This window comes from Apis mellifera, linkage group LG13, assembly GCF_003254395.2.
Source record: "Apis mellifera strain DH4 linkage group LG13, Amel_HAv3.1, whole genome shotgun sequence".
Taxonomy (NCBI): domain Eukaryota; kingdom Metazoa; phylum Arthropoda; class Insecta; order Hymenoptera; family Apidae; genus Apis; species Apis mellifera.
In genome coordinates this window covers 1,279,401-1,297,371 of record NC_037650.1, presented here as the reverse complement: position 1 = coordinate 1,297,371, position 17,971 = coordinate 1,279,401, and the positions used below count along the sequence as shown (strand labels likewise).

Genomic DNA, 17,971 nt, shown 5'->3' with positions numbered 1-17,971 from the left:
CTTATTTCTCATTTTAAAATAATTAACGTTTTTTAACATATTACATTGTTATAAACGTTAATATCTATAAAACATGGACTGAAAGCACAGAAAATGACAATATCGATTATTATTGACTAAAAGTTGAAACATATAATAATGTAGATGTACTCTGTATAAAGGGTATCCCAAAATTAATGCAAGATTTGAATTTGCCGCCATTTTTGCATTAAGTTGTTGGCAACCCTAAAAAAAGAACAGTTTTAGACAGAATTTAGGGTTAATAAAAATGGAGTGTTATACGTGATATAACAATGTGTCTTCATTATTGAACAATATTTTAAAAATAATGAAAGTTTGGATGAAATGAAGGCTGGTCAAGCAGCAACTGTTAATGGTGCTCGATATCGTGACATGATAACACAGTTCTTTCTGCCGAAATTGGATATTAATATGGCCAATATATGGTTTCAATAAGACAATGCTACATGCCATACAGCCAATGAAACAATTCAATTACTGCATGAGATATTTCCTAGTCGTGTACTCTCTCCTTTCGGTGATCAGAATTGGCTCCCTAGATTATGTGATTTAAGACCATTAGATTTCTTCTTATGGGGTTATTTGAAGTCAAAGGTCTATGTCAACAATCCCACGTGCATTACAAGAGGAAATTAAACCCTGCATCAATGAAATTCAGCCACAATTATGTAGAAAAGTCATAAAAAATTTCGACGAAAAAGTGCGTATGTGCCAGCAAAGCCGTGGAGACCATTTGCCCGATGTGTTATTCCATAAATAAGCCTATCCTATGTGATTCACTTAAAAAATAAATATCTAAAGATTAAAAACTCTCTTTTATATTTAATTCAAATCTTGTGTTAATTTTGAGACACAATATAACATAATTTTATATAATACTAGCATTAAATTAAGAAATAAAGTGTATGTAAAGCTATTATAATGCATAGAAATAAAATAAAATGAAGAAACCGAGAAACAAACATTTCGGCGAGCACATTTGCAGTCAGAAGTAGAATTCTGGAAGACTTTCTAAAAAGAAAAAAAACGATTTCAAACATGAGTTTTCATGGAAAGAAACTCTTTTTCTTTTGGATTGATTATGAATTTCCAAAGCTCCATCGAGAATCAGTTTGCAGAGTAACGGCATTTCCAAAATTACAAGTTTGTGATTACAAAATAAAAAAAGAAACAATAATGAATCCTATAAAAAAAATTGTTATTAATCGAAAAATGAGTATTAATTAATAGACGAATTATCTTGAAAAACAATTTTCAAAAACTTACTATTTTCAATTAATAGTAATTTTAGAATTATAAAACAAAATAAAGAAAGTAAAGAAATAGATGATTATCTTTTTAAATAATCATTCAAATATTAATCTAAATAATAAAATGTACGCAGTTGATGACTCCAAATGAATTCCTGTTAATATTTTATTTCCGATTCTTCCTTTGTTTGCGTTATCTAGTATTAAGTATATTATATTGGATATATGACGAAATTTTCACATTTTGACGAAAATTTTCTTTCTACAAAATATTTCGCTTAGAATAGTTGCGCAGGTAAATACTTGGAATGAGATAATCAAGATTAATTTTCGAGAGAACTGTCAACGATAGGAAAATTAAAATTATTGATATGATTTCAACTTTTGAGAACAGATCATACTTTCAAGATAGATTTTAGCGTGGATTAAAATGTCTTCTCGATCTCTGGAAGAAATTACGTAATAGTAATTGACGTAAATTTTTGTTAAAAAAAAATAAACTTCAAGAATAAAGATTTTTTATTATGAATGAAGTTGACATGAATGAAGATTATTTTTTAGATATTAATTTCTTTGAAAAGCATAAATATAGACTAAATTTCAATTAAAAAAATATTTACCAATGAAAAAAAAATTACTTTCAAGAAAGAAGAAAAGAAAAAAAAATATTCAAGAACGAAGAAAAGAAAATAAAAGACAAAAGTAAAAGAAAAATTCATTTTCAGGAAAAGAAAAATCACAGGAATTTTGTAATTGTTGTGTAGAAAAATCGATAAAAAAATCAATTTTGAATTTTCAATTTTATTTATTGAGTTCTAATATATATTCATAAAGTATCTAGAAATAATTGGAAAATATAATGTCATACGACATAAAATTATAATTTAGAAAGATACCAATTTATTAAATAAAACTACCATTTATTTGTCGCAAAAAAAAAAAATAGATAAACTTAAAAACAAAGAAAATATTAATTAATATTATAAAGAAAATATTATAAAGAATAATAGAAAATCCTTTCCTCATTTTTGTGCTTATTAAAAAGAAGAACAGTAATATAATATTTTATATAAATAACTTAACTACAAGTAACTAAATAAAATTACTAAAAAAGACCCATTATCCTGAGAAAAAATCCTGAGAGAAAACTCTTGTTCTTTTATCCAATTTTGCTTATTTTTTTTTTACTGTTAATTTCCAAAATAGTTATTATAAAGATCTTAATGAAGTTATCAAAAAGATAAAGAGAAAATTTTTTGTGGGAATTTTTATATGAATTATGGATTAGTTCAATACTATTTAGATTCTGCAACTATTGTTAGATTTGAATAGATACTAGTAGTAGATTATTTATTTGAAAAATCTGCCTGGTATATATAAACAATATAATAATTTTTAAAAAAGAAAATATTTGAAGAAAAAATAATAAACTTGAAGAAAATATTTTCCTGCCTAAATTAAGCTAATTTAATCATAATCCTAAGAAAATGTAATTTTCTTGCAAAAAAAAATAATATTTGAAACATATTGTCATAAAAATGAAGATTTGAACAAAATTAAAGCTATTTAAAAATAATCAATTCCGATATCTTTCAAGGAAAAGTTTTATCTTAGGATTAAGAAGAACAAAAAAAAATTATCTTCTCGAAAATTTTGGGAAAGGCAGAGATTAATTACTGCGTAATTCGTAAAGAATTGTTAACAATGATTACATCGATAGAATATTTTCATCATTATCTTTACGAGCAGAAATTCCTGTTAAAGATAGTTTACATCATGTTATGGTAATTGATATCCTTTAAGAATCGGATGGAATAAATAAATGAATAAAGCACCTACAACATGATTTTGAAATTCGATATCGACAAAGAAAAATACATACTGATATTCAAAAAGAAGAAAGATCTTGTAAAATAAGTTGCAATAATTGTTTACATTAGGAAGAAAAAAAAATGGATACAAGAGAAAAAGAGAAATGAAATTTCCTTGCAGACGAAGCGAAATTCTAAATTTAAAAGATTGAAAGCTGGTTTAGTTGCAAGATAAAAAAATTGGATACATCTTTAAAAAGAAAGAAGAAAATACAAAACTGGAAAGATATCTTATTTATAAAATACTATTGGAAAATGTTGGAAACATGTTAACAATTTTATTGGATCCTTTTGTTGAGATCTAGAAGATTGGTATCGAGGTTGTAATATTTGACAAAGAAAAGATCCCTTAAAAGACAATACTTGGACAAAGAAAAGATCTCAAAAAAGAGATTTTAAAGATTTATAATGTTGAAATATCATTTAAAAAAATAATATAACTACTTTTGAAATCTTGAATGAAGAATATGTGCTTATTTTATAAAGTATCGATTATAAAATGATTTGCAATTAATATTGATGCTAAATCACAATCGCAAAAGTTTTTCTTTAACATTTCTTTATTATAAGGCATCATAGAACCTCTAGAAATTCCAATCAAAGATAAATTTTCGAGTCAAATGTTTATCAAGAAAATTTTTTAATGCAATTATTTAAAATTAAGAAGACGAGAATACTCTATATCCTTAATTAGATAAATTAATAGAATGTCTGATCAAAACATTGCTTCAATATTTATCAATGTTTGTTGTAGAAAATAAACGTGATTAGGATGAATGGATTTCTTTTGGGTTATCGTACTTCACGGCACGAGACATAAATATCGCCAGTAATTTTCTATAATCATATAAGCTGTTCATATAATATTCATATATAATTGTGGTATCTTTCTCCCCTATTAAAAAAAAGATAATACAAGATACATATTAAAGAAATATAAAAAAAAGATTAAAAAAGATTCATCAATTAAAAGATAAAGATTAAAAATTTTTTCAACAAAAATGAAAATTAATAATAGTTATATCCATGATAATGAATTTAAGAGAAAAAATATGGTTGTGATAATTATGTCAGATGAAAGTTTTGTATATAAATCGATTGATGAAATATGTGGAAATAAAATAAAAAGAAGTTGGATTCATTAAATAATTCCAAAAAGAGAATGTTTCATCACAAAAAAACAAAACATAAATGAAAATAAATTTTTTTTTCTATTTTAGCGATAGTTTCTTTTCGATAGCGGAAAAAACAATAAGGAAGTCAAATTTTTTTACAAATTTTTTCTCTCAAACTTGGATTCGAAGAAATTGTATTTCCGCAATAGAATTCATCTTTATAACACATGGTTTAATAGCGGATCAAAAGCAATGAATGCTATTCCATGTCGAAGAGAATTTATTGGAATTGGATTTATTTTAGAAGGAACAATAATATTTCTTTGGTGAATTGGAGGTATACAATCCTGAAAATGGATTTTAATGATATTTGAAAAAAATCTATTTCAAAAAATGTTAAAAAGAAAAGACGTAAGATTCGAATGAAAGACAAGAATAAATTTAATGAATATTAGAAAAGAATAAAATATTCAGTACTAGCGCTTTGCTCAAGAATATTGGCATATTTCTTTTCTAGGATGAATATTTGCTATCTGAATAAGAATATATATACAAATCTCTTTTTTTAGACGGAAATATGAATGTAATGAAATTATTATTGAATTTAAAACTATTTAAAATTGAAATCAACGCTCAAACTAAATTACTGTAATACGAAGTGAACTTTATTAACGAAATATACTTTATTTAACAAAAATATATATAAAATTTCAAGAAAAACACACACACACACACACACATATATATATATATATATATATATATATATATATATATCGAACAAGTCATTTTCATTGGTATTCTCAGAATAAGTCAATCTTGCGTACGATAATAACAAATATATACATTTATAATAAAATTTCGAGAATTATTTATCTAGTTCTTAATTTTGTACAGATCAAAAGTGTTTGCGAAGATTATTTGCGTTGAAGAAAAATTGATATTGAAGAGACAAGTAAAATAAGTTAAATATACTATAATTATAAATAAATTATAAATTGAAATCTTCATTTTAAACTATAAGCTCAAGAAAGAAGAAAATGCAAAAATTTAATGATTTAACATATGATGATTTTTGTTATATTTAATTTGAAATGAAAACAAGAAAATAATATTATTTAGAATAAAAAAGTTTTAAGTAATAATTAGAATAAACTTTTTTTTATGTAATTAAAATAATTTTTCTCATAGAAGAAAATTTCAAATACTATATAACATATATATATATGCATATGACTTTCATTCTCTATTTATATTATTTTCTAATTATAATTATTCCTAAATTATCGTTATATTTTTCATTATATATTTTTTATATATTCTATTGTTTTTCCTCTTCCGATCTTCAGAGATTTTAAAAGTGAGATATTACAAAAAAAGATGTAAAAAAAAAAAATATCTATCAAAATTATGCAATCGTGCATATTGAAAAGATGAAAATGTACACCGTTACTTTTTACCTAAACATAAATTAATTTCCATATCTTTGAAATTTATTTTTGATTAAATTATAATCTTATAAAATCAGATAAACAAATAATAAATAATAATAAATAAACAAATACTTTCTTCTGATTATAACATACCACATGGAGAAAAATTTATCGAACCACGACAAATTAATTTTAATATAGTAATGAGGAAATACAAAAAAATTAAAGCCGACGTGATAAATTTATATTATTAAAACTGATACCTAATTTTAACTAATAATAACGTAAATAATGGAATTTTATTAATAATATTAAATGTATTTATCTGTGGTCGATAAATTTAAAAGAAAATTATTGAAATTGACAGATTGCTTTAGAATTTTCTAAACTAATGTTAAGATTAGCATTAATATATTTTTAATAGAACAGCCATGTTTCTTAAGCGCTGTTCTTAAAACAAAATTGAAAAATAGAAATATTGAAGATTTTTATACATTAAAATTAATATTTTTATCTTTGTTTAATGAAAAGCACAAAATGGAATTTAATTTTTACAAAAAAGAAAAAAATATTTAATCATATGCGTCAAAATTAAAAAATTTAACGATAGAATTATTATGATTAATGATGTGGTTCGAAAACAGTCATCATGAAATAAATTAAGTATAAGCCGATTCAATCGATGTTCAAGAACGATCGTTAAATCTTTTTAATGTATAAATAATTTTTCGAAAGCATTTATTACAAAATTTATCTTTTAATTTATGATCTGTTTATTCGGAAAAAGTTTTTTTGGAAATCATGGAAATCTTTCCCCATTGTCATTGGATATCGATTTTTCATTAAGTCTAAATAAAGAATTTAAGATAATATTACTCGAGGAGAACGAGCTATTTTTGAAGAAATACTTAAATGATATGTGAACTTTTATATTTTTTAAGATATTTCAATTTGGCTAGAATACAACGTGATCTCAAAAGTAATATGTTTCAGATATGGTTGAAACATTATTCTAGTAATTCAAGAAACTTTTTTCAATTTAGATATTACAAATTATCATTTTGACTATTATCGGAATTCTTTATCGAAATTCTTTCAATTGAATTGTATGAAAAAAATTTCTAAGAGCATGAGTTCTTACCAATAATTACCAAAAAATAAGGAAAAAAGCAGATTATTTATTTATCTAATTAATTATATCATAATTCTAATCGATATGAACAATAGATAATTTTGTTTGTAACTACGTATCATGTTTTTATGCACTGTGAAAAACTCATGTCTATAGATAAGTTTATTGTATTATTGTATTATTATTTATCGTTGCGAGAAAGTATATCCACTTGTTATGAACATTTAGTTGAATCGAAAGATCATTCTACATATGCGATAATTACATTGAATGAATTACAATGAAAGATGATTAGAATAATTTGAACATCATAGAATATATCATAAAAGAATAATTAATGAATATCATAATTCAAGAAACATTAAGATGGTAAAGAAATAGCTAAACACAATACGATAAAAAAACTACAAACAAAATATTTCAAATTGGAAATTCTAAATTGTGAAATATCGAAAAAATTATTACTTATATGCGATCATGATATATAATAGCATCTTGTACAATAACGTAAATATATGAAAAAGAAAATTACACAATATTCATTAATGCATTTTTTTGTAAATTTTATTTAAAATACTTTGTCTAAAAATAAAATACTTCAATATAATTGAAAACGTATTTTAAATATGTTTCATTTCAATCTTGTTGAAAATTTCAATCTAAAATAATATTTGTAAATATTAATAAAATAATATAATATAAACGATAAAATTTTGTAATCAATTAGTTATTATACAATAAACATAAAAATTAAAAAATTTTATTAAAAATTCTTGATACAATTGGACGAATATCTATCTATATTTCAATATAAATATTTCAATTCCTGAATATAGAGGAATAATAGATAATATAAATTATTTGGTAAAAACATTTGATATTGAATTTTGTACTATGGAACAAACATAAATAATAAACATAAACATTATATTAATGATAAAATAATGAATCTATTAATGTTAATAAATTATGATCAATAAATTATTAAATTAATGAAATCCGAAATTTATTCTCTTAGAAATTAATAAACAGAAATTATCAAATATATATATATATATATATATATATATATATATATATATACTATAATATATATACTATAATAGCAAAAAATTATTCTAATAATAACAAATGTAATATATGATTTAGTACTAGGCTTAACACAAAATTTTTTCTTAAAAAAATTTTTTTAAATTTTGTTATTGATTTGAAAAAAACATATTTTATATTCGAAATTAATATATTTAAATTATTTAAAAAAAATTAATTATTTAAATTATTTAAAATTATTTAACAGAAGAAATAAATTTCCAAATAAAATTTTCTTTAAAAAACGTTTATCATATTAATTAATAATTTAACTTCTAGAAATAAACTAATTAACTGTAATTTGCTATTCATATATTACAACATATTACAATTTAAGGTTCTAGAATAATTTTGAAATAAACAAAATATTTTTAACAGTGAATATTTATAATAAATATATATAAAATCATTATAAAATTATAAGACAATATATATATATAGACAATACAAAATAGAACATAAATTAGATTACTTATTTGCGTATAAATTAATATTATTAATTTATTTATACAATAAATTGTATTATATTGTATTATATTATATTGTATATTGTATTAATTGTATTATACAATAAATTAAACTTAAATCTAAAAATTTAAGTTACTATTAATATTAAAAGATAGAGAATTTTAAATTACGAAAAACTATAAAAAATGTAAAGACAGTATATCATTAATAAAAGTTCAATTTATTTTTAAACGCAAATTTAAAAAACCGATTTAATATTATTATGAATATTTTTATGTCGTTTAATTATTGTTACAATATAATAATATTTCTATTGTTATCATATTAGCCTGAAAATAGCTAATGCTAAAAATATAGCGATGTTCTAACACTATGTCAGTATATTGCATATGTAATATATTGCAATATATTTTAGCATGTATTTCATATTTCTATAAATTGCTTAATAAATAAAAGAATTAATAAATAAATAAATAAACTAATAAATAAACTTAATAAATAAATAAATAAAAGATTAAAATTTGCGACAATTTTTCAAAAGAGAAAGTTAAAGAATATATATATATATATATATATATATATATATATATATAAATATATATATAAATAGACAGAGAATGTATAAAGAAAATTATATTATTTGTAAAAAAAATTTAAAATAAAACACAAAATCCTTAATAAACATAAATATCACTCGATCTTAATAAACGTTTTTGAATTTCCTCTGCACCTTACAAATCATACTTAAGAATATAATAAAATGAAATATATTATTCTGTATTTTCAATTTTCTTATTTTTTGTATGTAAAATCATTATCAATTCATTCGATTGTACCTTCTTCTATATTCAATAATTAATATCATTAATAATTTTTCTTAATATCTAATATTATGTATTAATATATTAATATATTATATTTTTATATTTCATATTATATTTTATATCTTATATAAATTTTTTGTATATAAATATGATTATATATTTTTTGTGCCTATTTTAATATATTAATTATATATTAATTATACATATGTCTTTATATTGTACATAAAAATCCATAATTAAATTATATGTTTTCTTTGATTACCAATAAATCAACTTTTTAAAATTTTTCAGGAATATTTCTAGTGTTTGTGTTATTTATCTCGACTTTGGATTATTTTAAAGGAATTGGTAAAGCAGAACCGTATTACAATAATAATAATTGCTCATCTACGGATAGCATTATTATTTTTCATGCATCAAGTGAAAGACAACACGATGAAAATGAAATGGTAGTCGATATTCTTATTAATGAAACTACAAGTGACACAAATGTTTCACATTTCAAGACATCTACAGATTGGAATAATTGGCCAAATCTTAAATTTCCTAGCACAAATTTAGAGAAACAGTATAAAATGGCAAATTTACATCTGGAAAAGGGAATATTTGTTTTTGACTTTCTACGGAAATTTTTATCATTTATTCAACCTTATGATATACCTATTGGTAGGTATTTTTACTATATTATCCTATATACTATATTATATTTTTACTATATATTTTATACTATATTAGATTTAATATTTTCTTCTTTTATGTTACATCTTTATTTTCTTTTATAAAGTATTTATTTGTATTATGATTTAAAAAGATAAAATGTTGTAATAAATTCGTTAAGTAATTATAGAGATTAATCACTCATAAGAAAAATTTTCAATTATTTTGCTCAATTATTTAAAAATTCTCTTGGTAATTTAAAAAAAAATGCAATTTCGTATGATTTTACTGGATACTGTTATAAAATTGATTTAATTGTATAAAAAATTTTAATTGTAATTTTTTAAGTAATATATATAATAAATAATTTTTTATTTTTGAAATATTAATTATTTTAATATTTTGATATTTCTAATATCATATTCTATAATCATATGTAATGACTATTTCATATAATTTTAAAATTAATTTCGTTAATTTCAATGAATTCAATGAATTCACAATAATAAGTATTGCATGATTTATAAAAATTATGATTAAATTATGATCTTTATCAATTTATAAATGTATGTGCATATTCAATAAATAACTATAATATTGGATCGTTCGAAAAGTAGTTCATACTGATTTCTAAAGAAAATTCAAACAAAATATTTTTATATATAATATATATTTATTTCATAATTAAAATACATTTTTTTGTTTTAATTTTCCTCTATCTTTGATACAATTTAAATTTTCCATTTTTTCAGAAATTCTCATGTTCCTCGATGAAATTTTTTAAATTAATATTTTATGTCGATCAAAAAAATTGAAATTTTTATTATAAGATGTTTGTAAAAAGTATGAATAATGATCGAATGTGAAAATAAAATAACAAAAATATTTATTTTCTTTCTTGTAAATAAATTTATTGAAAATGCTCCATTCGGTATCAATTAATATTTCTATGAATGTTTCCAATTTTCAATGAAGCTTTTTCTTCGAAACCTCATAGTTTGCCAATGAAGAGAGATAGGAGATATCATTATAACCTACTACTATTATTGTGAATTTTGGATTTTTCTCGAAGTTGTTTGTTACATCATTTGATTATACATTTTTCTTCAAAACTCTAAATATATGAAAATCAGATAATGCAATATGAATATGGCGGATGAGATATATTCCAATCAAACTTCAATAATAAATGACATATTTGGTATTTTGAAACAAAATATTCTTCCTATTAATCAATTTTTTCTGAATCTCTACCTTCAATTTGTTCTATCCTTAATGATTCAGAGCAATATTTAAATTATAAATTATTTAAGTCTATCTAAATCTATCGATTAGTTGTTAGTAAAAAGTCATAATATAATCTACTATAAATCGGTGTGAATTTTCCGAAACAATCTAATATACAGTAGTCCAGAACTCGAACAATTTATAGTTTTTAAATGATTAAAAATAGAAAAAAATATTATAAATTATAATTAAACGGAATTCAATGAAGCATAATCTGCATATAATTTTATACATTTTTCTGCACTGATGATTTTGAAAAGTGCAATTTGAAATATTGTATTTTTTTTAAATGAAATTATTAATTTTAAATAATAATTTTGACAGAATTAATCGATACAATTTTTTAATTTTTACAAAGAAGCATTAATATACTTTTGCTCTAATTTATTGATTTAAATGTTATTATGGTTAAAAGTATTCTTTGCAAATGTATCAATGCATAAAATTATAAAATTATATTCAAATATATTTCACTGAATATGTTTAATTTTTAACATTATTTTTATAATATTATCTTTTATCTCTAATCGTTTAAAATATTGTTAATTCTATGAAATATTATATAAAAATTTTTGGCTATACACATAATTTGTTAAAATTATTGTAATTTTTAGAATGTAAAATATTTTAATATAAATATAAATTATATATAAATTTCGCAATATTAAATAATATGAATGAATTAATAAATATGAATAAAATACAATATAAAAAATAATAACAATGATTTAAAGTTTTGTATATTATGAAAAAACAATATGGTAATTAGAAAAAAATAAAAAATTTGGCTCAAAAAAATTTATTATAATTTCACAAAAAAACAAAAACATTATTCTTTAAAATATTTTCTATCTAATATTATGTAACATTTTTTCAACTGCTTTGATTTTAAATAATTACTAATGAATTATTAAAATATTTTATGAAAATTTTAAAATATAGAATTTATTAAAATAGTTTCAAGAGATATACAATTTATGCTTTTTTATAGATGTAGAAGTTTTTCGAAAAAGAGTATTTTAATTTTTTTAAAAAGAATAATTTATTTTTTATATCATAAATCAAGAGAGTATCAAATTCTAAACATAAATGTCCTTGATCTTCATATGTTCTAAACTTAACCTTATTAGTTTTAGTAATTAATCTTACTTAATAAAATATTAAAAAATAATTTTTAATACTTACTATTTAAAGCTAAACTAAATTGATATTCTTCAATTTCAATATAATGCGTTCATATGTTTTGTCAAAATCAATTTTGCAATAAACAGAAATGATTCTATTTTACACATAAGTCGACTTTTATTAACCAAAAACGTACTAATCTAAAAAAAATAAAAAAAAATATTATTAATTACAAGGTAACTCCTCATTAGATAGTTGATTACCAATAATGAAATGTATTATATAGTATACTCAATGATAAAATAATTAAATTATATATAATTATATAATTATATATAATTAGATCAATAGATTAAAAAATTTCTTCGTCTTAAAGATATCTTTAAGGGCTGTTGCTTACTAGAGTTTTAAAGATGGAAAATGGTTTGAGAAAAACCAATCAAAATCAAAATCTATTTTTATTTCTATAAACAAAATAAAAAGAAAAAACAAATAAAGCTATATGATAGATATGTAAATAAAGATATTCCAAAAAAATTATTATAAAGAAAAGAAAAAGAAAGAAAACCAGAAGAAAACATAAAGAGAGAATCTCTATTGATTTTTATTTCTATTGCCTTTATTGTATTGAAAATGAACTTATTTTTAAATCTATTGATTATCGAAAAAATAAGAAAATCAAAATAATTATTGAATACACAGGCCTAAGTTTAAATCTATTAAAAATGGATAATGTTTCAAAAAAGGATTTTGGTGCTGCGAGTTCGAGAGCGAAAATATTTTCTCAGTCTCTGCAGAAAAATTACGAAATTATGAAAGACGTAATTTTGTAATTTAAAAATAAACTTCAAGAAGAATTTTTACTAATCAATATGAAAGAAAATTGTTTATTAGATACTAATTTTAAGAAATATAAATGTCGATTAAATATTCTATTTATCTATTGGATTCTATTTATATCTATTGGAAATATGTTTATCGATGGAAAAAAAATTATTTTACAAAAAGAGAAAAAAAAGAAATCAAGAACAAAGAAAAGAAAAAAGAAAAATTTCTGAGCATACAGGAATTTTATAATCGATATGCAGAGAGATTGATAAAACAATAAAAAATTGAATAATTTTTGAAAAAAAATTACTTATTAAGTTTTGTGATATATTTGCAAAGAAATTAGAAAATATTGTTCAGCATAAAATTAACATAAACCTATTGAAATATCATGACGGTTTCCTTTTAATCGCCAAGAACTGGATGAATTGTTAAAAAAAAAAGTTAAAACAAGAATAATAGAAAATAATAAAAAAATTAAATAGTCCTTGGTTTTCTCCGATTATTCTTCTTTCTCTAAAAAAAAGGACAGCAGCACAAAATTTTGTGTCGAATATAAATTAAATGAAATCACTAAAAAAGATTTCTATCCATTACCAAGATAAAAGAAACTTTTGATGCTTTATCTAATTCTACTTGGTTTTCCACAATTAATCTACAAAATGATTATTTGCAAATTTCGATGGAGAAAGATAAGAAGGAATTGGATTATGACAATTTAAAATAATATGTCATTCAGGCTTTATAATGCCCCTAGCATTTGAACATTTAATAGATATTAGCAGATGTCATTTGGAAAATCTGTCTGATATATTTGTATGATGTAGTTATTTATGGAAAAATATTTAATGAGAAAATGATAAAATTAAAAAAGATATTTTTCTATTTGCGTCAAGCAAACCTACTTATAAGCTCGAAGAAATATTTCTTTTCTTTATAAAAGAAATAAAATATTTGGGACATATCTTATTCTATTCTGTTCTAATTTATTAATCGCAGAAACTGGAATAAAAAGATCCAGATAAAATGAAAACTTCATTCAAAAATAGAAAACTTCGAAAAATGTCCTTAATTAAAAAGTTTTTTGGAATTTTGTACATATTACAAGAAGTTTGTTAAAAATTATTTATTGATACAAAACCTTTACATTATTTAATTGAAAATAAATAATTCAATTTAATTGGATCAATGATTGTCAATTATCAAAGCATTTCAAGAATTAAATATAAAATTGATACAATCTCTTTTATTCTTCAAAAGATGAAAAAATTTATTTTGGATATGGATGCATCAAATTTTGCGAAGTAATTTTATTCCAGAAAAAAAAGAAAAAGAAGAAGAAGAAAAAAGAATCATCATTTTTCAAATATATTAGAAAAAGATCAATTATTGTATTATTGTGTTGTGTTGCCAAATTAAGCAAAACATTTACAAGAATTATTGATTTTGAAATTCACTATCAAAAAGCTTATAATGATATAGCACAATTTTCATCTATTACGAAATACTATTGAAAAATGTGGGATTTTTTGAAATTATAAAAAAGATTCTTATTTCGAAAATAGGATATTATATTAAAAAAATCGTAAAAAAGATAATACTTGATTGCTAATATCTGGAAACAAGATTTCAGAATTTTTAAAGGATTAAAAAGATGATTCATAACTTATCAGTAATTAAATATTTAAATATTAAATAAAATTAGCGAAAGTCAATAAGATGTATAAGATTAGTATCGATATTATAATATTTGTCGAGTGAAGAAAAGATCTCAAAAAAAAAGCGGGGACATTGAAGATTTATAATGTTGAAACGCCATTTGAGAGCATTGAATATATTGGATCCATTTTCAAAATCTCGAATCGGAAAAGATTTGTATTCATGATTATTTTTCAAAATAGCCAGAAATAATACTGAATCAATAAGCATCTATAATTGCCAAAATTCTATTCGAACATGTTATAAGCTGAGTACTTTAGAGATTCACTCCGATCAAGAATGCAATTTCGAATTAAAAATTTTTTAAGAATTAATGAAATTGTTTAGAATCTTCAGTCAGATAAATTGTCAGAACGTTTAATTAGAATATCTTATTACAATACTTGACGATGTTTGTTGAAGAAAATCAACATGATTAGAATGAATGGATTTCGTTATTTCTTAGCATTCAAGGCATGGAGCAATATAAATGTTTCCAACTATAATTTTATATAATCAAGAGTTACATTTGTCCAAATATTTATGCAGAAAAATTTCTCTAAAATCAAAAAGAAGAAGTTACAATATACACCGAAAAAATAAGAAAAAAAATGAAAAAAATTCACCAATAAATAAAGAATTAAAAATCCTTTCGGTGAAAATGAAAATATGATATGATAGCCATGTTTATGTCACTGAGTTTAGTTATATTCAGGAGAAAAGATATGGCTTCATTAACCACGATGAATGATTAAATCAAAAAAAGTGAAATTACAATTAGATTGGAAAGAATCATATATAATCACAAATAATATAAACAATATAATTTATTGTTTTCAACGTTCGTTGAAGATAAGATGTAAAATTATTCACATTAATCGATTAACGAAATATGAAATTTAAAAATGAGAAAAAAAATTGAATTTATAAAACAGTTCTCATCTAAGAAAAAGATGTTTCTTAGCAAAAAATTGGGGTATATATTAAAATTTTATATTAAAGGTTTTTCATCGGTGATGATTTCTTTTCGAATTGATTTCGTTTCGTGGAAGAAAGGATGTGTTCGAGAAAGTTGCATTTTCGCAACTCTCTCATAACATGTGACGATCTAATAGCGAACTAAATATAAGTGTTATTCCAGGACATAAATAGATGGGCTGAAATCTGATTCATTTTAAGAGAAATGGTAAAATTTTTCTGATATAAGAGAAATCTTTCTGACAAATCGAAAGCGCATGGGAGAGAATTTACTTGCTGATCCTGTCCAAGAAGAAAAAAAGATTGAAGGTAAAAAATGCAAATAGAGTATGAGAATGCAGATTTATTAAATTCAAAGAAAGAAAGTTATATTAAAATAAAAAAAAAGTTATATTAAAATATTAAAGATGGAAATCTTATTCAGAATTTTGGCATGATTTTTTTCTGAAGCAAAGGATAAATATCGAAGCTTTTGTTGTCTAAAGAAAGCTATGCAATAATAAAATATATAAACATATAGTAAAAATTTATAAATCTCTTTTTCAAATAGAATATCCAGTAGATATTAGATATCCATAAATAGAACAAAATAAATGAAATTATTTTGCGCGATCTTTTTTTGGAAAAGAGATAATAAGCATAATAGCTATAATGCGAAATATTATAGCTAATATGAATCGCAGCATATAATAATCGCAGCAGGAAATGACAATTTTAGTTGTCATTTATATATCATGATATATTGATAAAATATATCTAATTTGTCTGATATATCTAATTAAGTCTGATATCAGTTGTAGATAGGTTGTTCTTTATTTTCCACGAGATTATTGAATTTTATAATAGATGAGTTATCATTATGAAAATAAATTCATATTGATATTAAATTGTTTAAATAATATATAATAAATGTAAATAAAGTTATGGAAAAACGAATGACAAGTGAACGCAACAATATGATTATAATATGATTATTCTATATAAGAATCATGACAAAAATTGCAGAGAATTTTCAAATCAATACTTCGTGACAATGGAAAATTTCTATGAATACAATGAATATTGATCAGATCTCTGCTAGATTCTGGAGAAGAAGATCTCTCTAGATTTGTGGAGAATTTTAAAAAACTAAAGTTTTTAATATTCAATATTTACTTACGATAAAAAAAATATCAAATAAAAAATTCAATAAAGCATAGGATATATAATCTTTTGTTTTTTAATTAAGAAATAGATTGTTGTTTTATTAAACAAAATATCAATTCTATTTATTTTAATTTCCAAATACATATCTAGTATTAAAAATAATTTCATTAACTACTAGAATTAAAATATATGAAAATCAATATATTTTAATTAAGAATTTGATATTCTATTGATATTTGATTTATAATACAAAAAGATCAAAGATCATAAAATTTCAAAGATTATAAAAGTGCCTCATAAAAAAACACATATGCTATAAAATGTATTTCTCGAAGCTATTTAAATTCCATATCTTATAATTTTCATTACAAATGTTTAATAATTATTCATTATGATCAAGAGTTATTTAATTATTTTTATTATTTACTTTGGCATTGAAATTATTAATTCAATATCTAATTAAAATTTTCTTTCTTTATTGTTTTCTAATAAAAAAATGTTTTTTTTATTAAAAAAATTATTATCTTCTTTTATTTTCTCTATATCAGAACAATTTAATATCTTTATGTATTTAATATTTGTATTATATTTTTACATCTCAAAAAAATATAGTTATCTTTGATAAATTTTATATATTATTGTATTTAACCAAAAATTTTAGTTAATTAAATTTTAATTTAAACATTAAATATTAAACATAGACTTTATTTATATATACAAATATGCAAAAATTCACTAATCATTTTCATTATAAATATGAAAAAATAGAAAAAATTTGTGAAATCAATAAAAATAATAATTTTCAAGTGATTTCTCAAAATATTTGTTGGTTTTTTATTTATTATTAGAAATTAAAAATAGCATAAAAAAATTGATTTTATATTTCATTCCAATATATAATCTATTATTTAAAATTAATTATAGTTAATTGATTTATTTTTTCTTTATTTTGGAATTATTATAAATGTCAATATTATATAACTAATGTTATAAATAACTAATGTTAATCTAATAAAAGAAAAAAATTTACGTTTGTTAATAATAGAAAT

At 21.0% G+C, this 17,971-nt stretch overlaps 1 protein-coding gene across 1 annotated transcript in view; it reads left to right on the top strand.

Annotated features, from left to right (window-relative positions):
* Positions 1-345: 345 nt before the first annotated feature.
* Positions 346-17,971, top strand: part of LOC727302 (prominin-1-A) — a 60,519-nt gene continuing 42,893 nt past the window's right edge. The window contains exons 1-3 of the mRNA XM_026444787.1: positions 346-376; positions 458-598; positions 9,495-9,869. Of these exons, the coding sequence (XP_026300572.1) occupies positions 346-376; positions 458-598; positions 9,495-9,869 (547 nt within the window). The remainder of the gene's footprint in view (positions 377-457; positions 599-9,494; positions 9,870-17,971) is intronic.